This window comes from Pleurodeles waltl, chromosome 3_1 (genome assembly GCF_031143425.1).
Source record: "Pleurodeles waltl isolate 20211129_DDA chromosome 3_1, aPleWal1.hap1.20221129, whole genome shotgun sequence".
NCBI classification, from domain to species: Eukaryota; Metazoa; Chordata; class Amphibia; order Caudata; family Salamandridae; genus Pleurodeles; species Pleurodeles waltl.
Genome location: NC_090440.1, coordinates 1,279,431,058 through 1,279,453,991, shown reverse-complemented (window position 1 = coordinate 1,279,453,991; position 22,934 = coordinate 1,279,431,058). Strand labels below are relative to the sequence as shown.

General features: G+C 46.1%; 1 protein-coding gene across 3 annotated transcripts in view; it reads right to left on the bottom strand.

The window, feature by feature from the left end:
* PTPN4 (protein tyrosine phosphatase non-receptor type 4) overlaps positions 1–22,934 on the bottom strand; it is a 975,501-nt gene that overhangs the window by 743,831 nt on the left and 208,736 nt on the right. For all 3 annotated transcript variants that reach the window (XM_069224613.1, XM_069224612.1, XM_069224614.1), the window contains exon 10: positions 7,700–7,788. In XM_069224613.1, coding sequence (XP_069080714.1) covers positions 7,700–7,788 — 89 coding nt within the window. The remainder of the gene's footprint in view (positions 1–7,699; positions 7,789–22,934) is intronic.

Here is a 22,934-nt window from a genome sequence, read left to right as displayed (position 1 = left end):
AGCTTTGGAAACTGGTTTTGAGAGAGTCTGATCAGAAAGTGCCTTTTGTTTTGGCGCCGAAGGTCTGCTCAGTGAGAAGGAACACGATGCTGAAATTCAGCCTGATGCCAAAGGTCAAGCCAGCACCAACAGGAGGTCCGAAGACAAAGTGGTCAGTGCCAAACAGGTCTGTTTGGAATGTTTTTGTAGCACACAGCAGGCTGTCAGACGTCCGAAGTATTTGCTCAGTGTCTACCAGGACAAGAAGACAAGGGCGGAACAAGAGCCTCTGGTTGCTGTTGTGTAGACGATGAATGACTTTTAGCCAAAGGCTGATCTAGATGGTGGGAAGGGGATGGGGGGGAGGGGGGGGCAGGGGGAGGGGGTAAAAGGATGCAGTACTCACTGACTGTTGAGTAGATGGAAGGCCCTCCATCTCCAGGTCGATCCTAATGTTGGATCCGGACCTACCCTAGATGGAAAAAGCCTCTACCTCTGTAATGATTGTTGAGGCTGTTGTTCGGCGTCATCAGTCCAAAAAAGCCTGATGTATCATCCATGCTCCTCCGTGACATCTTGAGCTGACATGGGCGCGAGCCGCAAAGAGTTTTCTTCCAGCGTAAGGAGCGGCAAGCGTGACAGTTCGCCTCATTGTGTTTCAGCAATAGGAAGAATTTGCAGGCTTTATGTACGTTGTTCCGAGGGTACTTCGAGTGGCAGCGAGGACAATAACGGAAGGTCATCCATTCCATCACCGGCCGGACATTCTAGAGAGAGACAATGGAGGCTTAAAGTGGGCTCCAAAAGGTCCAGGCCCAGGAGAGGCTGTGGCTGAGATGAGCCTGACTCGATCGAAATCTAAATTGGTTGATGCACAAAGAATAGGGACATGATGAAACATAATATCAATGATGGATCAGTTCTGAAGGAAGCACCGCAACGTTGTGTAGCAGCAGAGCACACATCCGAAAAAGACAGCAAAAACAAAACAATTGACTTCACATTAACTGAAACATATCTTACACTAACATTGCTAACTGTATTCGTTGCAGTTCAACTGTTTTTCTAATTCTGGTTGACACATTTAGTGTCATGTGGCCAAAAATACGAAACCTGCGACTCTAGAAGATTCTAGAGAACGTAACAGCATTTGCAATTTAGGTTATAAATATAGAATATTTCCAACTGCATGCAGGGAACTTAGAACACTTCCTTTTACAAAAGTACAATATCATCAGCCATGTCTTGAAATGGCAGTGAAAGCTGTAATTTTCTAAAGTGTATACCCACCTACCATAAAACAAACAGGTCAACCTTTTCCTGAATTTTTCACTCTGTTAAGAACGCTTTTTATACAATAAAAGTTAACACTGAATCATCTAGCAAGAACTGCACTGAACTATTACAGTTGATCTTCAAACTCCCTAAATGGGAAAGAAACATTAAAAGAAAGAGGCATGCAAAGTTAAAAATGCGCAAGTTAAAAACATACATTGCTCTTGCAGCAGGGCCTATCTCTTAGAATGCATTTTACTGGCTGTATGTCTCCCAACCTCAGAATTTTTTTATTTGCTGTTGAAATAACAGACAACTGAGTAGGAGGGAAGGATGTAATAACTTCAGTGACGATACAGATACTACAGAACTGAAGGATTACAAGACATTTCCTTGTGCATCGTAGGATAATCACCGAGAGTGCTAAACGTAGAAAAGAAAAGAAAGCTTATCCAAAAACACGTTTGACAATCAACAGCAAAAATAACAAACTGGTAGGGTTTACTCAAAATAAGAACTGTATCTTAAATTATTTTTCAGAGCAGATGGGCAAACTAAAGTGTAGCTCCTAAATCTTCATCTAAACGGCAGTGTTTGGTGTAGATGTGGCTAGTCTTCTAGATAACTGCCTTACATAGCTCTACTACTAAGACATTTCTTAACTTTGCTGTGGGACACACTCTGCTCATTTGGAGGAATGCATGTTAGGACTGAGAGGACCATAATCGGATTTATATAAGATTTTGTCCCTGCAAGCTAAAATCTCAAAAAAAATTCAGGCATCAAAAGAGAAATATAAGAGACTTCTCTGCCAGAGAAGAAAGAATACAGAAGAAACAGAGCAGATTCTCTGAGGTTGTCATCTGAGATGTCATCAGTGATGTCACTATGTCATGAGTGGTGTAATATGTGATGTCATAAACAGTGCATTACAGGGGTGAACGTTATAGTTAGCTCAGATAACTATAACTGCTGAATTTCTCTGGTTTTGTAGAAGTAAAGTCAGGACCTAACTATAGCCTCCCTGTAACCTTTGTTTTTTTCAGTGAATTTCTATTTTTTTTTTAATTCTATTATCTAACTATAGCGTCCCCATTACCTTTGTTTTTTTCAGTGAATTTCAATGTTTTTTTTTTAACACAGAAATTTTCATTACTATAGGTTAATCCAACCACTGTCGCACATGGCTGAAGGGAGTTGGCCACAACCTATCTCTCTGGGTGTGAGAATACGTGTAAGAGGGTGTATCTGGGGTTGGAGTGGCTGTGAGTGTGTCTGTCTGGGTGTGCAAGTGCATGCATCAGTGTCTTAGTGGGTGTGCCAGTGTCTGACTGGATCCGAGTGGGTACATGAGTCTCTGGGTGGTCTGTGAGTGGGTGCATCAGTGTCCTACTGTGTCTGTGAGTGGGTGCATCAGTGTCTGAGTGGGTCTGGGAGCGCCTGCATGAGGGTTTCAATCAGTCTGTGAGTTGGTGCATGAAGGTCTAAGTGGATTTGTGAGTGTGGGTCAGTGAGTGGGTGCATCACTGAGTGGGTCTGTGAGTGGATGTGTCAGTGCCTCTGTGGGTCTGTGAATGGGTGTTCGGGGTCTAAGTGGGTGCAACAGTGTGAGTGGGTCTGTGAGTGGGTGCATGCGGATCTGAGTGGATTTGTGAGTGGGTGTGTGAGGGTCTCAACGGGTCTGAGTGGGTGTGTGAGGGTCTCAATGGGTCTGAGAGTGGGTGTGTGAGGGTCTGTGAGTGGGTGTGTGAGGGACTGTGTGGGTCTGTGAATGGGTGCATCACTGGGTGGATCGGTGAGTGGGTGCGCCAGTGTCTCAGTGGGTGCATAAGGCTCTGAGTGGTCCGTGAGTGGGTGTATGAGGGTCTCAATGGGTCTGTGAATGGGTGCATGAAGGGCTGAGTGGATTTGTGCGAGGGTGCAGTGTGAGTGGGCCTGTGAGTGGGTGCATGAGGGTCTGATTGGATTTGTGAGTGGGTGCGTAAGGGTCTCAATGGGTCTGAGTGGGTGCATGAGGGACTGTGTGGGTCTGTGAATAGGTGTGTCACTGAGTGAATTGGTCAATGGGTGTGCCAGTGTTTGAGTGGGTCAGTGAGTGGGTGGTGAGGCTGAGTGGTCTATGAGTGGGTGAAGGAGTGTCGCAGTGGGTCAGTGTGTGGGTGCATCAGTCTCTCGCTGGGTCTGTAAGTGGGTGCATCAGTGTGTGACTGGGTCTGTGAGTGGGTGGCATGAGGGTTTCAATGAGTTTGTGAGTTGGTGCATGAGGGTTTCATGGGTCTGTGAGTGGGTGCATGCAAGTCTGAGTGGGACTGTAGGAAGTTGGCTCTGTATGCACTATTTCAAAGTAAGGAATAGTATGCACAGAGTCCAAGGGTTCCCCTTAGAGGTAAGATAGTGGCAAAAAGAGATAATACTAATGCTCTATTTTGTGGTAGTGTGGTCGAGCAGTAGGCTTATCAAAGGAGTAGTGTTAAGCATTTGTTGTACATACACATAGACAATAAATGAGGTACACACTCAGAGACAAATCCAGCCAATAGGTTTTGTTATAGAAAAATATCTTTTCTTAGTTTATTTTAAGAACCACAGGTTCAAATTTTACATGTAATATCTCATTTGAAAGGTATTGCAGGTAAGTACTCTAGGAACTTTGAATCATTACTTTAGCATGGATACTTTTTACATAAAACACAATAAGCTGTTTTAAAAGTGGACACAGTGCAATTTTCACAGTTCCTGGGGGAGGTAAGTTTTTGTTAGTTTTGTCAGGTAAGTAAATCACTTACAAGTCTCAGGTTTGGGTCCAAGGTAGCCCACCGTTGGGGGTTCAGAGCAACCCCAAAGTTATCACACCAGCAGCTCAGGGCCGGTCAGGTGCAAAGGTCAAAGAGGTGCCCAAAACACATAGGCTTCAATGGAGAGAAGGGGGTGCCCCGGTTCCAGTCTGCCAGCAGGTAAGTACCCGCGTCTTCGGAGGGCAGACCAGGGGGGTTTTGTAGGGCACCGGGGGGGGGGGACACAAAGTAGCACAGAAAGTACACCCTCAGCAGCGCGGGGGCGGCCGGGTGCAGTGTGCAAACACGCGTCGGGTTTCCTTCAGGTTTCAATGGGAGACCAAGGGGTCTCTTCAGCGATGCAGGCAGGCAAGGGGGGGGGGGCTCCTCGGGGTAGCCACCACCTGGGCAAGAGAGAGGGCCTCCTGGGGGTCACTCCTGCACAGAAGTTCCGTTTCTTTAGGGGCTGGGGGCTGCGGGTGCAGGGTCTTTCCCAGCCGTTAGGAAATGGAGTTCAGACAGTCGCGGTCAGGGGGAGCCTGGGGATTCCCTCTGCAGGCGTCGCTGTGGGGGCTCAGGGGGGACAACTTTGTTTACTCACAGTCGTAGAGTCGCCGGAGGGTCCTCCCTGAGTTGGTTGTTCTCCACCAGTCGAGTCGGGGTCGCCGGGTGCAGTGTTGCAAGTCTCACGCTTCTTGCGGGGAGTTGCAGGGGTCTTTAAATCTGCTCCTTGTAACAAATTTGCAGTTCTTTTGGAGCAGTGCCGCTGTCCTCGGGAGTTTCTTGTCTTTTTCGAAGCAGGGCAGTCCTCAGAGGATTAAGAGGTCGCTGGTCCCTTGGAAAGCGTCGCTGGAGCAGGTTTCTTTGGAAGGCAGGAGACAGGCCGGTAAGTCTGGGGCCAAGGCAGTTGGTGTCTTCTGTTCTTCCTCTGCAGGGGTTTGTCAGCTCAGCAGTCCTTCTTCTTGTTAGTTGCAGGAATCTAAATTCTTAGGTTCAGGGAAGCCCTTAAATACTAAATTTAAGGGCGTGTTTAGGTCTGGGGGGTTAGTAGCCAATGGCTACTAGCCCTGAGGGTGGGTACACCCTCTTTGTGCCTCCTCCCAAGGGGAGGGGGTCACATTCCTATCCCTATTGGGGGAATCCTCCTTCTACAAGATGGAGGATTTCTAAAAGTCAGAGTCACCTCAGCTGAGGACACCTTAGGGGCTGTCCTGACTGGCCAGTGACTCCTCCTTGTTTTTCTCATTATCTCTCCTGGACTTGCCGCCAAAAGTGGGGGCTGGGTCCAGGAGGCGGGCATCTCCACTAGCTGGAGTGCCCTGGGGCATTGTAACACGAAGCTTGAGCCTTTGAAGCTCACTGCTAGGTGTTACAGTTCCTGCAGGGGGGAGGTGTGAAGCACCTCCACCCAGAGCAGGCTTTGTTTCTGTCCTCAGAGAGCACAAAGGCTCTCACCGCATGAGGTCAGACACTCATCTCTCAGCAGCAGGCTGGCAGAGACCAGTCAGTCCTGCACTGAACAATTGGGTAAAATACAGGGGGTATCTCTAAGATGCCCCCGTGTGCATTTTTTAATAAATCCAACACTGGCATCAGTGTGGGTTTATTATTCTGAGAAGTTTGATACTAAACTTCCCAGTATTCAGTGTAGCCATTATGGAGCTGTGGAGTTCGTTTTTGACAGACTCCCAGCCCATATACTCTTATGGCTAACCTGCACTTACAATGTCTAAGGTTTTGCTTAGACACTGTAGGGGCATAGTGCTCATGCACATATGCCCTCACCTGTGGTATAGTGCACCCTGCCTTAGGGCTGTAAGGCCTACTAGAGGGGTGACTTACCTATGCCACAGGCAGTGGGAGGTTGGCATGGCACCCTGAGGGGAGTGCCATGTCGACTTAGTCATTTTCTCCCCATCAGCACACACAAGCTGGCAAGCAGTGTGTCTGTGCTGAGTGAGGGGTCCCTAGGGTTGCATAAGACATGCTGCAGCCCTTAGAGACCTTCCCTGGCATCAGGGCCCTTGGTACCAGGGGTACCAGTTACAAGGGACTTACCTAGGTGCCAGGGTTGTGCCAATTGTGGAAACAATGGTACATTTTAGGTGAAAGAACACTGGTGCTGGGGCCTGGTTAGCAGGGTCCCAGCACACTTCTCAGTCAAGTCAGCATCAGTATCAGGCAAAAAGTGGGGGGTAACTGCAACGGGGAGCCATTTCTTTACAGGGACTATGAGTGGATCTGAGTGTTTGTGTGGGTCTGTGAATGGGTGTGTGAGGGTCCGAGTGGGTCTGTGAGTGGGTGCATGAAGCTCTGAGTGGGTGTATGAGTGTCTCACTGGGTCTGTGAGTCGGTGAATCAGTATATGAGTGGGTGCATGAGGCTCTGAGTAAGTCTGAGTGGGTGCGCCAGTGTTTGGGTGGGTGTGTGAGTAGGCGCATGAGTCTGAGTGCATGTGTGAATGAATGTGTGTTTGAAAAAGTCTGTGGGTTCTCTTCCACATTTTTCATATTCGCAAATAATTTGGGAATAATTCGTGATTTTTCCAAATTGCGCATCGGTATATGATGTACCAATTTATTGAAATTTTTATTTTTCAATGCTTTGCAAATGGATTTATAAGTCATTTGCAAAAAGGAAGTGTTCCCATGGACCCCTTCTTCTTTGTGAATGTAAAAAGAAAAATGTTGGGGTGTAGGTGGTAATTTAGGAGACCAATGCCAACTTGGAAACCTTATTAAAAAATATCTATATATTTTTTTTTATTCAGCCTTGGCTCCCTTCGGGAAAACAGCTATATGTAAAAAGTGTACTTTTTTTTTAACGCAATCACAAACACAGTGGTCCACTGACCTTAGCAGGCCACCAATCAGAGTTAAAGCAATTTGTGGCTAACATCATTAATATTCGCGAGGTACGTCGGATCGCTACCCACTCGGACTTAGAATTTTACAAACCAATCCACTAGTATATACTGTCAGTTGAGAAAATCCTTTAGTGTATGTAAAAATACCGGCAACCCGTTTCTTTTTTTGACCAGGCTCACTAAGGAAGCTGTCGCAGCTGCCAGATATCGAGGTTTGGTGCTTCTCTTATACATCGCCATTTACCAATATGAGGATCTGACCCTCTTTCTTTGCTTTTCGTTCCTGGAGAGTAGACTGTTTTTCATAAGAAATGGGACAAACTAGATCGCATTGGCTCTGTGTTTTGCAAGCAGATCGCTGCAGCAACAATAATGGTAGGACAAACGGGAAACGTGAGGGCAACTGCATGTGTGTTGTCTCCGAAGATTGTTTTAATTTGATGCAGAAGCAACTGTGGGTCATTTGAGGATGAATAGGGTAGTGGCTAAGTGATAATAGTGAACACTGACCTTAGCTTTGGGCAATAATGCCTCTTTAAAAAAAATGTTTTTACCTCCTGGGACGTTGCCAATGGCTCTGGCTCATAACTGCAATTACTGTATGATTGAAGCAACATTTTAGGGACATACACGCGAAGAGTTTTTGTAACGAGCTGGCAAGTTTCAGCTTGGTCTCGGTGTTGCATATTTCCTAAAACATAAATTTGTCTCCAGGCTGTCCAAACGAATTGCATAAAATACACAGAGGCAGGTCACATTAACCACAATTTCATAGACTACAAAAATATGTAAATGTTTTTCTTACCAAGGGAAGTTGTTCATTCGTATCCTGTTCTTATAAATAATTATTCCACCTGATACAACACCGATTAGAATTTCATTGTTACTTTGATCCTTAAAAAAAAGGGGGAAAACATTATTAAGCCAATAAATGTGTAATTTAAACAATATAGCATGTTAGATTCCATTTCAGCATTAATTTAGTATTTACATTTTCTATTTAATAATTTTATGACCTTAACACTGAATAACCACACGTAGAAATGTTGCATTTCAGAGGAACACACGGGGTTTAAACACTGCAGAAGGGAAGCAAAAGCAGTTAATGGGGTAACCAGCTAGATTTATAGACATCCATTTCCGCTGTGATACACCAGATAGGCTAGACTTCTGATGACACAAAGCTACTTCCAGCACACAGGCTGTCTTTCTTAAACACAGCGATATGATTTGATTTTGTTATTTGTAAAGTGCACAAATGCCCAAGGGCATCTCGGCACTGCCATTCGTCATAGAATTGAACTGCCCAGATTAAGCTACATGGGGTGAGTAAACAGACGTTTTGAGTTGTTTCCTAAAAGTCAATTTATTAGGCTGTTTTTTCAAGTACCATGAAATTTGGTTCCAAAAACGATAGGTTGTATAGGACAAACTTCTACTGCTCCAGGAGGCTTTAATCATTTTTGGGACGATCAGCCTCTTGGCTGTAACAGACCAAAGGCTTGTGTGTGGTGTATACCACGAGTCCTTTCTAAAAGGGACCGTAATGAGAAAGGGTTTTCTGTGTAATACAGAGTGTTTTGAAGGCTACTCTCTTTTTGATAGGAAGCCAGTGTAGTTCTTCTCTCGCCTCTGAGTGAATCAGATGGCCGCATTTTGGAGTCTCTGAAGTTTTTTTTTTGGGGGGGGGGGGGGGGGGGGGGAGGGGGGGTGTTTGTTTGGGGGGAGCCAAGGGACTAAGGCCACCAAGAGGTGTTCCAAAAGGACGTGGCCTATCGTAAAAGGAGCACCTTGGTCTTCTTGAAATAAAGTTTCAGGCAGTGCGATTCCATCCATAAGACTAGTTCGGACCTACACCTTTTGAAACGAGAGGCCACATTATTGAAGATGGGCACCATAATTTGGGTGTCATGATCAGCATAGGAGACCTTTGTGAAACGGAAAGATCTTATCAATTTCAGAAGGGGCGTCATGTAAACATTAAATAGCGTAGGGCTCAGTGAAGACCCTTGCAGAACCCTGCAGAGAAATTATAAGGGCTTACAGGTGAAATCACCCATGGAGACTGATTGTTCCCTTCCATCAAGAAACAAACATAGCAAATTCAAGGCAGAGCCTCGGAAGTCTATCTTGCGTTTTAGAACCGAGTGGCTCAACATGTCAAAGGCTATGGAAAGGTCCAATAGGACCACCACAGCCTTCCCACCTTTATCTAGGATGTCTCGGACCTCCTTGGTAACTTCTAGCAAGGCCGTTTCTGTGCTATGGGCTTCCGAAAGCCAAACTGTGCACCATCCAAGATTTTATTTTGGTTCAAATATTCTGATAGAGAGATGTTTAATTGTCTCTCAAGGACTTTAGCTATCTGAAGGAGCTGAGAGATAGGACGGTAGTTCTTTTCTTCCTGAGGGTCTAAGGTTGCTTTTTTAAGTAGGGGTGGACAGAAGCTTTTTTCTCTTCGGTGGGGAAAGTGTTGTTTCTCAAGATGTTGTTAAACAGCAATGCTAGTGGGAAGGCAATAAATCAAGCTATCTTATGTACCACCATTGAGGGGAATGGATCGGTAGGAGACATAGGAACTCAGCCACTTGCTCCATTGTCACAGATGATGTCATTGAGTATAGAGTGGTAGGGATCTGACGGGATCACACATACTGGCATTGAAATCAGAGTATATTCCCTCAACTTTATTCCTGAAGAATTCCGCTAAGCTTTCATAGCGCTGTTGGGTGGGATTTAATGTCTGGACAGCAGGAGGGGTTGTAAGCTCCCAGACTGTTTGGAACAGTTCCCTGGGCGAATGTATTGCTAAGTGGATCGTATCTGTAAAATATCTGTTTTTTCCAGTTATTACCAACTTTTCATGTTCCTGAATGAGCAATTTGCATTTAGTTTTTTCATCTGGAGAGCAGCTACTCCTCCAGGATCATTCCTGGCGTTGACATCTCTTTTTCATATCTCTAAGCTCAGGAGAAAACCAGGGGGGATTGGGGCAATTTCTATTATACTTGATTTTTGTTGTTGTTATATAAATCGGAGCCACCTTGTTGGCTGCTTCATTTATCCAGTTCGAATAATTGGAGGCCGCTAGATTTATATCACTAAAAAAGCTGGCTAAGAAGCCACTAGAGTTTCGGACTGGTCAGCACTATTAATTTTATTCCAAGATCTAACCCATATTTCCTGGGTGATCTTTGACAGTGCAGATTTATTTTGATCTCTAGACTAAAATGTACTGCATTATGGTCGGACCAGCTAACCTGATAGATATCTTCTAGCTGAAGTCCAGGGTAATTAGAGAATATACCATCAAGTATATGGCCTGCAAGATGTGTTGGAGCATTGATTCAGGCCAAAGCCCATAAGGTTATCTAATAGTGTAAAATCGCCCAGAACGGTGAAATTTCCGTGATGCATACTACCTTTTAGGAAATCACAGAGAGATTCAGTAAATGTGGTTCTTGGACCTGGTGGTCTGAAATATAGTAACCCATGAAGCGAAGTGTAATGATCAGTTTTACAGAAAAAAAAGAAGAAAAAAAAGCTTCGTAGTCAGTCATGATTAGAGGCTTGGAGATGACTTTAAAATGGTCTTTGTAAATTATTGCCAGCCCGCCACAACGTTTACCTTCTCTAGCTAGTCTGTTAATGAGCTAACCAGGAGGTAGTGCTTCGACCAGGTCGGGGGTGAGAAACTCTCTGCCCATGTTTCAGTTAAAAACAAAAACGTGGGATCTGTGGAATCCATATACTGGAGTACGTATGTGTGCTTAATTAAGGATCGAATATTCAGCAATAGGCAATTTAATTTGTGCAACTGTTTCTTAGATAAGGGCTTGAGGGCAGGAGGCCTTTCTGACATAGGGTTATGTATGGGAGCAGCCAGGTACATAAGCTGCCAGTTGGCACAGATATAGCTATTTTGTAGAAGATCAAAAATTAAATGTTACACAAAGGCGACCTAACCTCTTTGTTTAAAGAAAGCAGAAGCTCCTTGGAGTACACATGAGAAAGGCCAGCGAAATCCAGTGAGAAGCCCTTCCATGAGGGCTCCGGTGTGTAAGGTGTGAGGACTCTGCTGTGCACTGATTGAGCTGTAGCCAGTGTACAAGACTGTTTCAGATGACCCCCGCATGCCAGAAGAGGTTTGCCGTAGACTGTGGCAAGTATTGAGCGATGTGTGAAGGGCGCCAAGCCCACTAAGCCTTTTTGCAGTGTCCCCATATGCCAGAGGGGGCCACTGGTGAAGAAGTTGTGTGCCCAGGTACCCCAGCAACCCCAGCAACCCCATATGCCAAGGTGGACTGCCAGGACCAAATCACCACAGACTTCAGGCCCTCGCATGGGACTAAAGTGAGTCTGTGACTGACGGGATTAGCCGCAACAAAGGATCTGCCCTGATTTACCACAGTGGACCAAGAGGATGCCGGGGAGGATGGTGTGCCGTTACAGGACTTCAGTCAGGAGCTGAAGGACGGGACTCCCCTCACCCTGACTTACTGCACTGCTGTGGGCTGGAGCTCTGACTGCTGAGGAGATTGGCCGCACCACTTTGGAGAGTGAGCCTGCGCCACCCCAGACTGCAGAAAGCAGCCTAAATTCTCTGAGCAGGATCGGACCTCGGGAGCACCTGTGCTAAGGGCACCCACTGTAAAACTACTGTGCTGCATGAGTGGGTAAGTCTTGAACTATGGCAACAGTCTTATCAAAACGAAAGTAAGTACTGACTTCAATGTGCAGGATGGTAGGACTATCTGCTAAATGGCAACTGGCATCACTTGTCTCAGGCCACCTCCAAAACAGAATCGCTTAGTTTCAGACAGCTGAGATGAGAAATTGTTGTGTTCAGTAAGATTGGGGGGGGGGGGGGGGGGGGGGGGGGCGGGCGATCGCATTGACTGCTGAGAAGTTGGAACGCAAGGGAAGTGGGGGAAAGAGGCAAGGATGTTACAAAATGGAAAATACATATGTTGTTTTTGACGCAATATGTTTATTCATTACATTCAGGGAGCATGAAGTACACTCTTCTTAAATATGACATTCTGTGGGAGGCCTTAATGACAGGAGAAAGAGGTGCCATTCGTTGGCATATGCTACCAGGCCCCATCTACATGTACTACTACTGCAAGAGACCCAATTTATTCAAAGAGAATGACACTAGCTAAAAGCTGGAGTACACGTCGCTACTTTAAGAGGTGTTCTGACTATTATAGAGTAGCAGTGGTCCTTTTCCGCAGGGGCACAGTTTAACACACCAAAGATGTAGCAGATCTGGAGGGCCGCTCATTGATTGTCCCGGGCATGCTGAATCACATTCCTGCTACCACAGTGAACACATACGGCCTGAATTACGATGATTTGGGTCCTAGAAACTGAACCCCCAGACATGTGTGGAGGTGGGGGGGAGGAACCACCACGTCACCCTTGACAGTAAACTAGATAGCACCAATATTCGAGATGGACAGCAGCTGGGGATGAGAACGGCATTACTGAGAGCTATGCAGCACTACCACCTGTTGCATTTATGGAGAGTTATATATAATAAAAAAACATAAGTACACTTTCCACTCGGCAGTGCATGGTCTGTCTTCTAGACTAGAGTACTGTCCGAGATCCATAGATAATAATAACTTTTATTCGGTATGAAAAAAAATGTAACCATTACAATAAATCTCCAATACATTTGTTAAAATTAGCAATAAAACCATAAATAATAAGAACACTCATTAAGAATAAAAACATATATAACACATGCATAGAAACAATAAAATAGTAAGATTCATTCTAAAAACTCTACATTGTTACGCCAAGTAATAGCTCCCTTCAGGAATGAACCCAGCCCTTTCCACACCAATACATCTGAGACCATCTGCAGCCACATAAAAGCAGGACGATACTGCACAAAACCCTTGGGCCTTAGGAGAGGTAATAAAAAACGAGTTCTGAATGGTGCATAAAAAACACAAAACAAAGTAAAATGGGGAAAGGTCTGTTGGGACACCCCATCACAGGGGCAGGGTCTAATACATTTGTCCCCATACTGACCTAGCGGGAAACACAGGTTACTTCTGATGATCCCCAAACAGAAACGAGTTATGAGAGACCTTTCCCTCACATCCTTTATCTCTAAGAGATAGCGCTCAGAGCCTACCCACATCTTTAGCATAATGAAATCCCTGATCGATTTTTTCCCTAAGGCCTCCCCCTCCCTCCTATTTTTCTGGATTCTTAAAAAAAATCTCCTTAACCCATTTCTTATCACACCTGGTCAGGCCTTCAGGATGATCAAACAGATCAGGCCGCCCTAAATCACAAGCCAACTTCCTTCTGTGCATCAACCAGGGAATATTCTTTACATTGTCACAAGTCAGACAATCCTTTAAGATATCCCTATTCAGAGTGGCATGTTCGTTAGTCCAAATTGAAATCCATAGCAGGAGGGGAAACAACTGAATGGTGTCCTGGACAAACTCAAGCTCCAACTCCAAATGAAGGCTAAAACCAGGGATATTTTGTCCAACTCCCAATAGCCTTCTACAGAACCGATTTTCTTCCACCGTAAGGGCTCGGGAGTCCCCACACCCCCAAAGTGCAGCACCATACAGCAGGACGGGGAGGCATTTTCGCCTATAAATTTCAAGCAAAGGCTTGATGGGTTTACTACCTACCCTAACAGCAAAATCAAAAGTCGCGACCAACTGCTGCATGAAAAAGCGCACCCCTTCTGGCAATACAAGGTTTCCAAGATCCTTTCTCATCAAAAATAATCCCTAGGTATGGAAACTCATGTACCCTACTAATAATTTGATCCTCCACCCTTAGCTCCCTCACCCTACTCAGGGGTTTTCCACACACCAAAAAATGAGATTTCTTAAAATTGACCTCTAAACCCAATGCTGACATAAAGGAGGCATAAGCTCTAACTATTTCCCGGAGACCATTCATAGTACGGGCCATGAGGACTGCGTCATCCGCGTACGTTAGCACAGGGATATCAGTACCATTCACCTTTGGAACATCCCTACAATGTTTCATCAGAAAGTAGGAGCCAGAACACACCCCTGGCGCACACCCCTTGAAAACTTAAAGGCCTCTGAGCATTCCCAATTCGACCCCACCCTCACATTTGCAACCATCCCAGAATGTAGATATCGGAGCAACTCTACAATATTAGGATCCAGCCCTAGCTGAATTCATCTCTCCCATAACATAGACCGGTTCACCTTATCGAAGGGCACAGCTAAGATCCATAAAAGCAAGATAGAGCGTACCTTTCCTAGGCTGCGTGTATTTGCCGATCAGCATCAGTAGGTTGAGACATTGGTCACGCGTGCCAAGGCCTTCCCTGAAACCATACTGGTCCCGGCTTAAGATATCATTCCCTATCATCCAGGACTCCATACACCTTAAAATAATCCGGCCCAGAATCATCACCGAAGAGTCCAGTAGAGAAATAGGGACGTAGGACTTAGGATCATTTCGGTCGCCCTTTTTAAACACTGGGACAATACATGCCAATCTCCAAGAGGCAGGGGTACCCACAGTAACTGCTGCATTAAGGACATTTAAGAGAACAGGTGCCCATAACTGGGGGTTCGCTTTATACAAGTCCACAGGGATCGAATCCGGGCCCGGAGCTTTATTGCTCGCACTACTCTGTATCGCATCCATAACCTCCTGGAGCGAGAACCTAATTGCTAGGTTAGGAGCCATCTCATACTCGTTCTCCCGGTTATTTCTTAGGGGAGAACCCTCAAAAATACTACAAAAGTGAATTACCCAAGCTTCCGGAGCGATGTTACAGCTAAGGCCCTCAGATGTATCTGTACCAAAGGAACCTCTATTTACCACTTTCCAAAACAGGCCAGTATCCTTCAGAGCTATGGCACGTTCTAATTCTTCCTAGGCTTTATCTTTATGTTTTATCTTGCTATCCTTCAGGGCCCTCTTATATTTTATTCTAGCTTCTTTTAACAAGGGCCCAATCTCTAGGATGTTTCTTAGTGGCCATCTTCAGGTTTGCCCTTGCAACATAGCAGGTCTTATCGTACCAACCACAATTACGTTTACTAGGTTGGCTGCTTACTGAAAAAAGGCAGTCTCTCACTGCTGCATTTACTCTTGTTATTGCATTCATAACAGTCTTCGGATTAGGAGCCTCTGTCAGGAGTGTGTCCATAAATAAATGTAAATTTTCCCCCACCACCCTTTCTACAATTTTTAGGGAATCCACCTGCTTCCACCCAAGCCGCCTACCCTGGTCCTTTATCTCCACTACGACCAGCCTACCTCGTCCTAAATTACATAGGGCCCCAGGGAGTTTAAAGGATACTATGAGGGGATTATGATCACTGAAACTCTCCCCCAGCACCTCCCCCCCAGTCACCAGGTCTTTTAAAGGTGAGGACATAAAAATATAGTCAAAAGTGGATTCAGATCCTCTTCCCACATAAACTGGGAGTTGATGAGTGCCAATGGCTTCTATATCACACACATTCAGAAGACCCATCTTCCTGAGTTCCTTGATTAGAACCCTGCCTCTGGAGTCCTGCAGACCATCCACTGAGTAATCCTCACAGTCAAAAATAAAGGGATTAACCATAGTACTGAGCCTCCCCAGCTTAGCATTAAAGTCTCCAGAGACAATAGCACAGAATTCTAACCCCATCTCCTCCATTCTATGTTTCAAAACCTGAAGAACGGAAAACAGGGCCCCAATTTGGCACCCCATATCCCACACAGCGTTATAAAAGTTAACCAGTAAAATACCCATACCAGCAATATGCCTTGGTGATTACAGTTAATTTGAAAAGCACCCACTATCTTAGAGAAGCGGATTAGAGTAACCAAGCCACCTTTTGAGCGGCCACCAAGAGACTTCACAGCTGGAATTGCAAATCTGTTATATCCATCCCACACAGACAACCCCTCTGACCAGGTTTCCTGAAGCATGATCACATCAAAATTAGTCACACATCTAATCCATGCCTGATCAGATAACTTAGCATCATAGCCTGCAATATTCCATGAGATAAGTTTACACTGTGGGGGCACCTCTTCCCGTATAGCCAGGGTCTTGGCGCGTTGTCAATCCACCCCTTCCAAGGATAAATTACTGTTAGTGACAGTTCTTCTGCTGGTTGCCTGGTGACTATTCTGACCCGGGGGGGAAATTTACCAGGACCCGGAAACACCCTGGCACTCAATCGCATGTGGTCATAAAAATAACCCAGAGGGACCATACCAATTGTACCAGGTCTAAGTACAGCAGGGCGGTAGGTAGAAAGGAGCCTTTGACTCAGGGCTCGGTATCTAACATTTATAATAATACAATCTTCATCCCCCACCTTATTTTTGGGCCCAACCCATCCAATTCTTCTGGCAAACAGAATATCATTGAAATCCTTACATGAGAAATCACAGTTCTTACCCAACCAATATCCAGCCTTGTTTGTGAGTTGGGCCGTGGACTCAGTTACCCCAGGGGCAAGAGCAGGTACATTTGTCAGTACCACCACATAGGGGGCACAAGCTGGGGGGGGGGATCCAAACGGGTCAATGCAGGCCTGGCCGTCAAGAGATTCAGATTATTATTCCCAACCAGCTGTTGGTCAGCCCCCCCGCTACCACAGATTCAGGATCAGGCTGCCTACTACAGCTAGGCCTATTGACAGTCTTATCCACCCTTAACATAGAAGTCAATTCAGTCAACGCAATCTCAGCATGAGGTCCCTGACCCCCAGAATTTCCAGAATTAACCAATAGCTGAGATGATTTACCCAGAGGCCCCAATGGCCCTGCAGCGTCCTCCAGCAGGAGCAACTCCTCACAGGGATGGGATCGCCTGGTCGGGGCCACACATCCACCTGCACAATGCCTCCCCTGACTTCCTTGCACAGATATCAGAGAGACTGCTTTTTCTATGGCCGATAGTTTTGCCACAACGGGGGATAAAATCTCTTGGATTATTTCGCGAAATTTTGACAATAAAATAGTAACATCACAACCCAGCTGTTGGCAAGGTGCAGGGTCACTACTCGTGCCCTTAGGGAGTTCCAAGGGGGATGTTTTTGACTTGGGAATCGATTTCTTTAAGACCTTTTTTTTTCCTCGGGGGCGGGGGGCTACATTTATCCAGGGGGCAGGCCGGGGGAGAAGATAATAAAAGTCTTTTCCTTCTTCTGGAAGGGCCTTGGCCTTGGCTACCAGAACCCTCTGTTGTCTCTTTTAGCTCAATTTGAGCAGGTTCAACAGCGACCATGACAGTACCTTGATCTTCCCCTGGACAAGCCACCTCCACATCCACAGTCTCACGAGGACCACTATCTATTGGGGCCAGACACCAGTCCTCCAGTTCCATGGATAACCTCCTTTCTGCCAGATCAATCTCCTTCGTTACGACCCCAACGGCTCTTGCGAGGAAGGAGTCCAATGTGGTGGTGCCACTCCCCTGTCTGCTGCCGCCACCACCCCTTCCCATGGGACCAGTTAACAGACCTCTTTTCCTGCCCATTTTAACAAAATGTTTCAATAACGAATCAAACTAAACAGACTAAAAAATTAAAAGATATTCAAAACCCACTAAACTCACTAAAAGGCTCCAAAATGATCCCAGTATAAAGTAAATGTATAAATAGTCACCCTTCACTGAGATGAAAGAGGGGTGGCCCGGCCCAGCCCAGCCTCTAACGGACGATGACGGGCGCAAGACGGGCCCGCCCTTGGCCCGGGCTTCGCCTAGGCGCCGCGCGCGTCCCACAGATGCGGGTGCACTAAGCAGTATTTAAAGGGCTCCTGCCCCGTAAGATTGTGCCGCTGGTGACGCGCTTCCCGCGGATGAGGGAGCGCTAAGCAGTATTTAAAGGGCTCCTGCCCCGTAAGATTGTGCCGCCGCCGGTGAGGCGCTTCCCGCGGATGCGGGAGCGCTAGACAATATTTAAAGGGCTCCTGCCCCGTAAAATTGTGCCGCCGCCGCTGGTGACGCGCTTCCAGCGGGAGCGCTAAGCAGTATTTAAAGGGCTCCTGCCCCGTAAGATTGTGCGGCCGCCGCTGGTGACGCGCTTCCCCATAGACATAGTGGGGGGACTGAGATGATCTAACACATAGAATGACTAGTGGCCCTGGCACCTTAATCTCCAAACTACCCAAGGAAGGCAGCAAGTTGGACATTTCAGTTGTATATGTTGTTCGACAGTGCCTTTAATGAGGAGCTCAGACACAGCAGTCAACTATACTGAGTTGAACACTCTGTGCAGGACCAGGGAGTGATCTTGCAAGCTTTTTAAGGCAATGATCTGGGGCACTAGGTGGATGGTGATGGTGGTGGTGGTGGTGGTGGGGGGGGGGGGGGGTATAGCCAAAGACCATGCCATTTTTAAATCTATCCAGGGAACACTGGCTACATTAGAACCAGAACCTGAGAATTGGAAAGGAGATATAGTACAGACCTAGACCACACCATACGAGCGAGCATTCAGTACACGCTTATTGAGTTTAGGAAGGAAGCAGAGAGAGAAGTACTCTATCTGGGGTAATATGTAGCTGCGAAGGTATATGGAGAAGGAGAACGCCGAGGCACACACTGGCCACCCTTCTGAAACCCAAATGAGCAGCAGACAACATTGTTTCAACTGAAGCAGGTGACAGACATACCCCACCCCTCGTCAGATAGTCTCTCGAATTTCGCAGGTTGTTCTACCAGACTTTATAGCTCTGAACTTAAAAAAAACAAACAGACGACATCAACCGTTACATAAATGCTGCCATACTACCATGGTCGAGTATGCCAAAAGAAAATCAACTCCCCAGATACAGAGGCTGAAATAAAAAAGCCATTGAAGTTCCCTATGGCACCTAGAAGTGGGTAGAAGTGTACGGTGAGGCTGTCCTGAAGGGTGAGCTCCTCCCGATAGTACGAGGTGGTAGTGATTACATTATTAAAACATAGGAATGTGGGTTGTGAGAAAACAGGGCTGATTGCAGAGGCCCCCTAACTTTTTGCCCCCATTTTCCACTTTTTGCTGGTGTTTTCCTGACTCTGAAGGTGCCCTGGGCACAGCTAACCAGTCCCAGGGCATGTGCTCTGTGTAAAATGGATATGCAAATTAGGCTAATTATAATTGGCTAACTTAACCTACCTATAAGTCCCTAGTATATGTTAGGGCATGTAGGTTTAGGGACCACAGCATAGGTAGTGCACCCATAGGTGCACTGCTGAGGTGCCCAGTGTCATTTTAAAGGTATTAAATTAAAGTTATATGCAAATTCGACTTTGGAATTAAAAGTAGTTCCAAAGTCTTAAACTACCTTATTGTTACATATAAGTCACCCCTAAGGTGTGCCCTATGTGCCCCTAGGGCTGGGTGCCATGTAACTATAAGCAGGGACTTCATAAAAAATAGTTTTATAAGTCCTGGTGAGGTAAAAACAGCCAAATTCGTTTTTTCCCTCAATGTAGTAAATGGCCTTCATAGGCTAGAATGGGGAGACTATTTTAATTTTTAAAGTCTCCGTAAATGATGGATACAAAGAGTTTGGTGTCAAATTAATTGTTGTAATAAATCCCACAACTTCCAGTTGTTGGATTTGATATAACTTGTTCAGGTAAAGAGTTTTAAACTTTACCTGAAAATTTGCCAATTTCAGCCCTGCATTGTTTTTGCTGCTGTGCTCTGATTGTCCAGCCTCTGGCAGCCTGGCCAGACTGCCTTGATGAGGTGTGAAGTGGCCTGGCTTCACACAAAGGAATGTGCCTGTGGGAGGCAATCTCCCCTCAGCAGATGGTGAGGCAGGAAGGGGGAGGGCTGCCAAACTGGTCTTCAAAGGCAGAGAAGGACATTTGGAGCAACCAGCAACACCCCCACATCCTGCAACCCCAGACAACTAGGTGCCCCCTTGATTAGATTAGGAAAGGGTAGGAGAGGGGTGTGTTTATGATTTTTAGCCACACCAGTCGGTGGGCTCAGCCAGATGGAACCTCCAAAAATCAGATTCAGCCATGATGGATTTTTGGAGAATGTTGCCTCCTGGGATTGATTTTTGCCACACTCCCCAGGAAGTGGTCATCACAGGGGGAAGGACCCTGCACCTGATTGGAGAACCAGGACCCCCCCTGCTTTTCACCCAGGAGCAAGGATAAAACTGGCAGACCTGCACCCACACCTCAGTTCCCTACCACATCCAACAAGGAAGAACTACAGAAGAAGGACTGCCCTGCTGGACCCCTGGCCTGCACCTGGAACCTGCACTCAGAAGGACTGCACTAGCTGCGCACCTGGGCTTCACCACAAGAAGGACTTTGTCTGGCTTCAACTGGTTCAAGGAGGGACTCCCTGTTTGCTAGAGGTGAAAAATTGCTAACCAGAGTCCCCTGTACCAACTCCTAAAGGAAGCGACCAGGTGACCATTGTCCAGTGGCCAAAAAGGAGTTTGCGCCAGGTGCATTCTGGGAGTTGTAGTCCGCACCCCCCAAGGACCATCTCAGACCTTCGGGACCCTTGGGGTGAGCTGTGGACCTCAAAAGAACCTTAAAAGGACATCTGGGAGAAGCCCCAGAAGTTTGGAAAAGTTTGGAGAACTTTTGAAAAAAAGCTCCATAGAGGGACCGATCCGCAGCGGCAACTCTAGCCGGCTTGCCTCATCCGCGACACGGCCTGATTTGCTGGTTCGTCCCGGTAAAGAAAATCTCCAAAAAAGAGACTAAGTCCGAAGGTAAAAAGTTGACCGGGACCTCCCAGCCAGCGTATCCGAGGAGGGCTCCATGGACGTCGGATCACCCCGGTCAAAGGATTTTCACCTCAAAAAAACGACTAAGTCCGAAGGTAAAAATCTCCACCGAGGATTCCCGCGACGCATATCCAGAGAAGGGCTCCAGGAGGTCAGATTGGACTGGCAAATTCGTCCCACTGAAGAAAAATCTTCGAAAAAGAGACTAAGCGTGAAGGTAAACTTTTAACCGAGGCCTCCCGCGGCCTGTAGCTGAGCAGGACTCCATCGCGGTCAGCCTGAAACTTTTACTGTGCCCCGGTCGAGGTGCAACCAGATGACCCGATTGGCGCTTTTTGTTTCTAGGTGCTAAAAAATAATAATTCTTTAAAAATTCATATCTCTGGTTCCCCTTATCCGATTTTAATCGTTTTTGTGTCATTTTAAAAGATAAAAATATAATCTATTTCTATAAATTGGTTTTGGATTTTTAAACTGTTTCCTGTGTTTTATTTAATTACTGTTTTGTGATATTTGAATGCTTTACACTCGGTCTCCTAAGTTACGCCTTGACGCTCGTTGCCAAGCTACCAAGGGTTGAGCTGGGTTTAATTTACTGAGACCTAACTGGACCTAAGTGGAGGTTAGTGGCCTATTGCTAAGTGTAGGTACCTGCCTGCCCTTACCAATAACCCATTTTCCATATTGAAACTAGTCAAGCCAGCATGGGAATGTGGGTCATATAGACCGCTAGAGTTTATAAATGTTGACAGTAAAACTTTGGCTAAAATATTAACTTCCATATTAACAGCATTACAGCACGGACTGAGTCCACCGGATCAGTCTGGGTTCATACCAGGCAGCTAAAAGGCAGTTAATGTGAGAACCATCTTTACCGCTGCAAATCAGCTGAATGAGTGGTGGTCTTCTTAAAGGCTGCGAAGGGGCTTGACTCAGTTGAGTGGCTTTTTATAATGAAGACTGGGCCTGGGAAGCCAATGGTGCGCTGGATAGGGCTCCTGCACATGCACCTGATGGCGCGACTATGGGATAATGGCTGATATCTAAACCTACAGCAGGGATCTTCTAACTGGAGGGCAAGCCCCCCTAAGAGGGGCCTAAAGTTATCTGGGGGGGGGTAAGGTGGGAGTGAGGGGTAGTAGGCTCTGGCCAACAGAAGCATTAAGTAGATAACAGTGCTTTGTTTTGAGCAGAAAAGTCTAGACATATTTAAACATTGCCAACTTAATAGAATAATTGTGAAAAATTGGGAGGGGAGGGCCAGATGATTTATTTTTTGCCCACTTGGGGGGAGTGGGGGGTAAAGGGGGTTGCTCGGGGGACATTGTAAAGTTTGAAAACCACTGCCCTACAGTAATACAACGTGGTACGCTGCAAGAACGCCCCTTGAGACCATTGATTTTCGCACTGGAAAATAGCGTACCTAGCCTGTATACTACGGAGTGTCAAGGAAATAGGAGCACACAATTTAAAAACAAGCATTTACAATGCAACGGGTCTCGCGTCTGCTCTTGATCGCGTTGTAAACTCCTAACCCGACTTTTCACCTATCGGGCAAAAGTGCATTTATGTACACAACCCGAAAAAGTGGAATTAACAATGTAAAGCGCTCAACTTCTGCCAAGCGAGATCGCGCTCGTAAATTAGAGAAAAAAAAGTCCACCGAGCCCGATGGAAAACGGCGAGCCTCGTATGTTTTCTGTACTTGGTCGCTGCGCTCGAGAAGGGCTAGCCACCGGAAAAGGCATGACGTATGCTTGCCTTCGACTAATGAAAGCAAGCAGATTTTATTAGGCAAGCCCACGGACCAATAAAAAAACACTGATGTGAAGTTGACAGGGCTCCGAGCCCTTTTCTAAATACAAAAGCGTCTCGCTGCGAGCGCATGCAACGCAGGCTCGACCCTAAATAAAAAAAAAATAAAAAAGGTTAATGCTATCCCCATATGCTGATGAGTTTTTTTTAATAATTAAAAATCCAGATGTGAACATGCACCAAATAATAAATGAAATCGTAGTTCTTGGTGAATGCTCAGGTCTGACTATTGACTGTTCAAAATTCACCATGATGCTGCTGATGGATAACACTAACAGACCAACGCTGAGGCAGCCACTACGTTGGCAAGAGACCCGAATTTGGTGCTTAAGAGTGTAATTTCACTGCACCATAACAGTAGCCGTAAGTGATAATTATGGCAAAATGGTGGATTAAATCCCAATCAGCACAGAGAAGGGGATAAGACTGCCCCAGACCATGGCAGGTAGGACTGCAATAATTAGGATTGTTATTCGTTCTCAATTACTATACTTATTTCA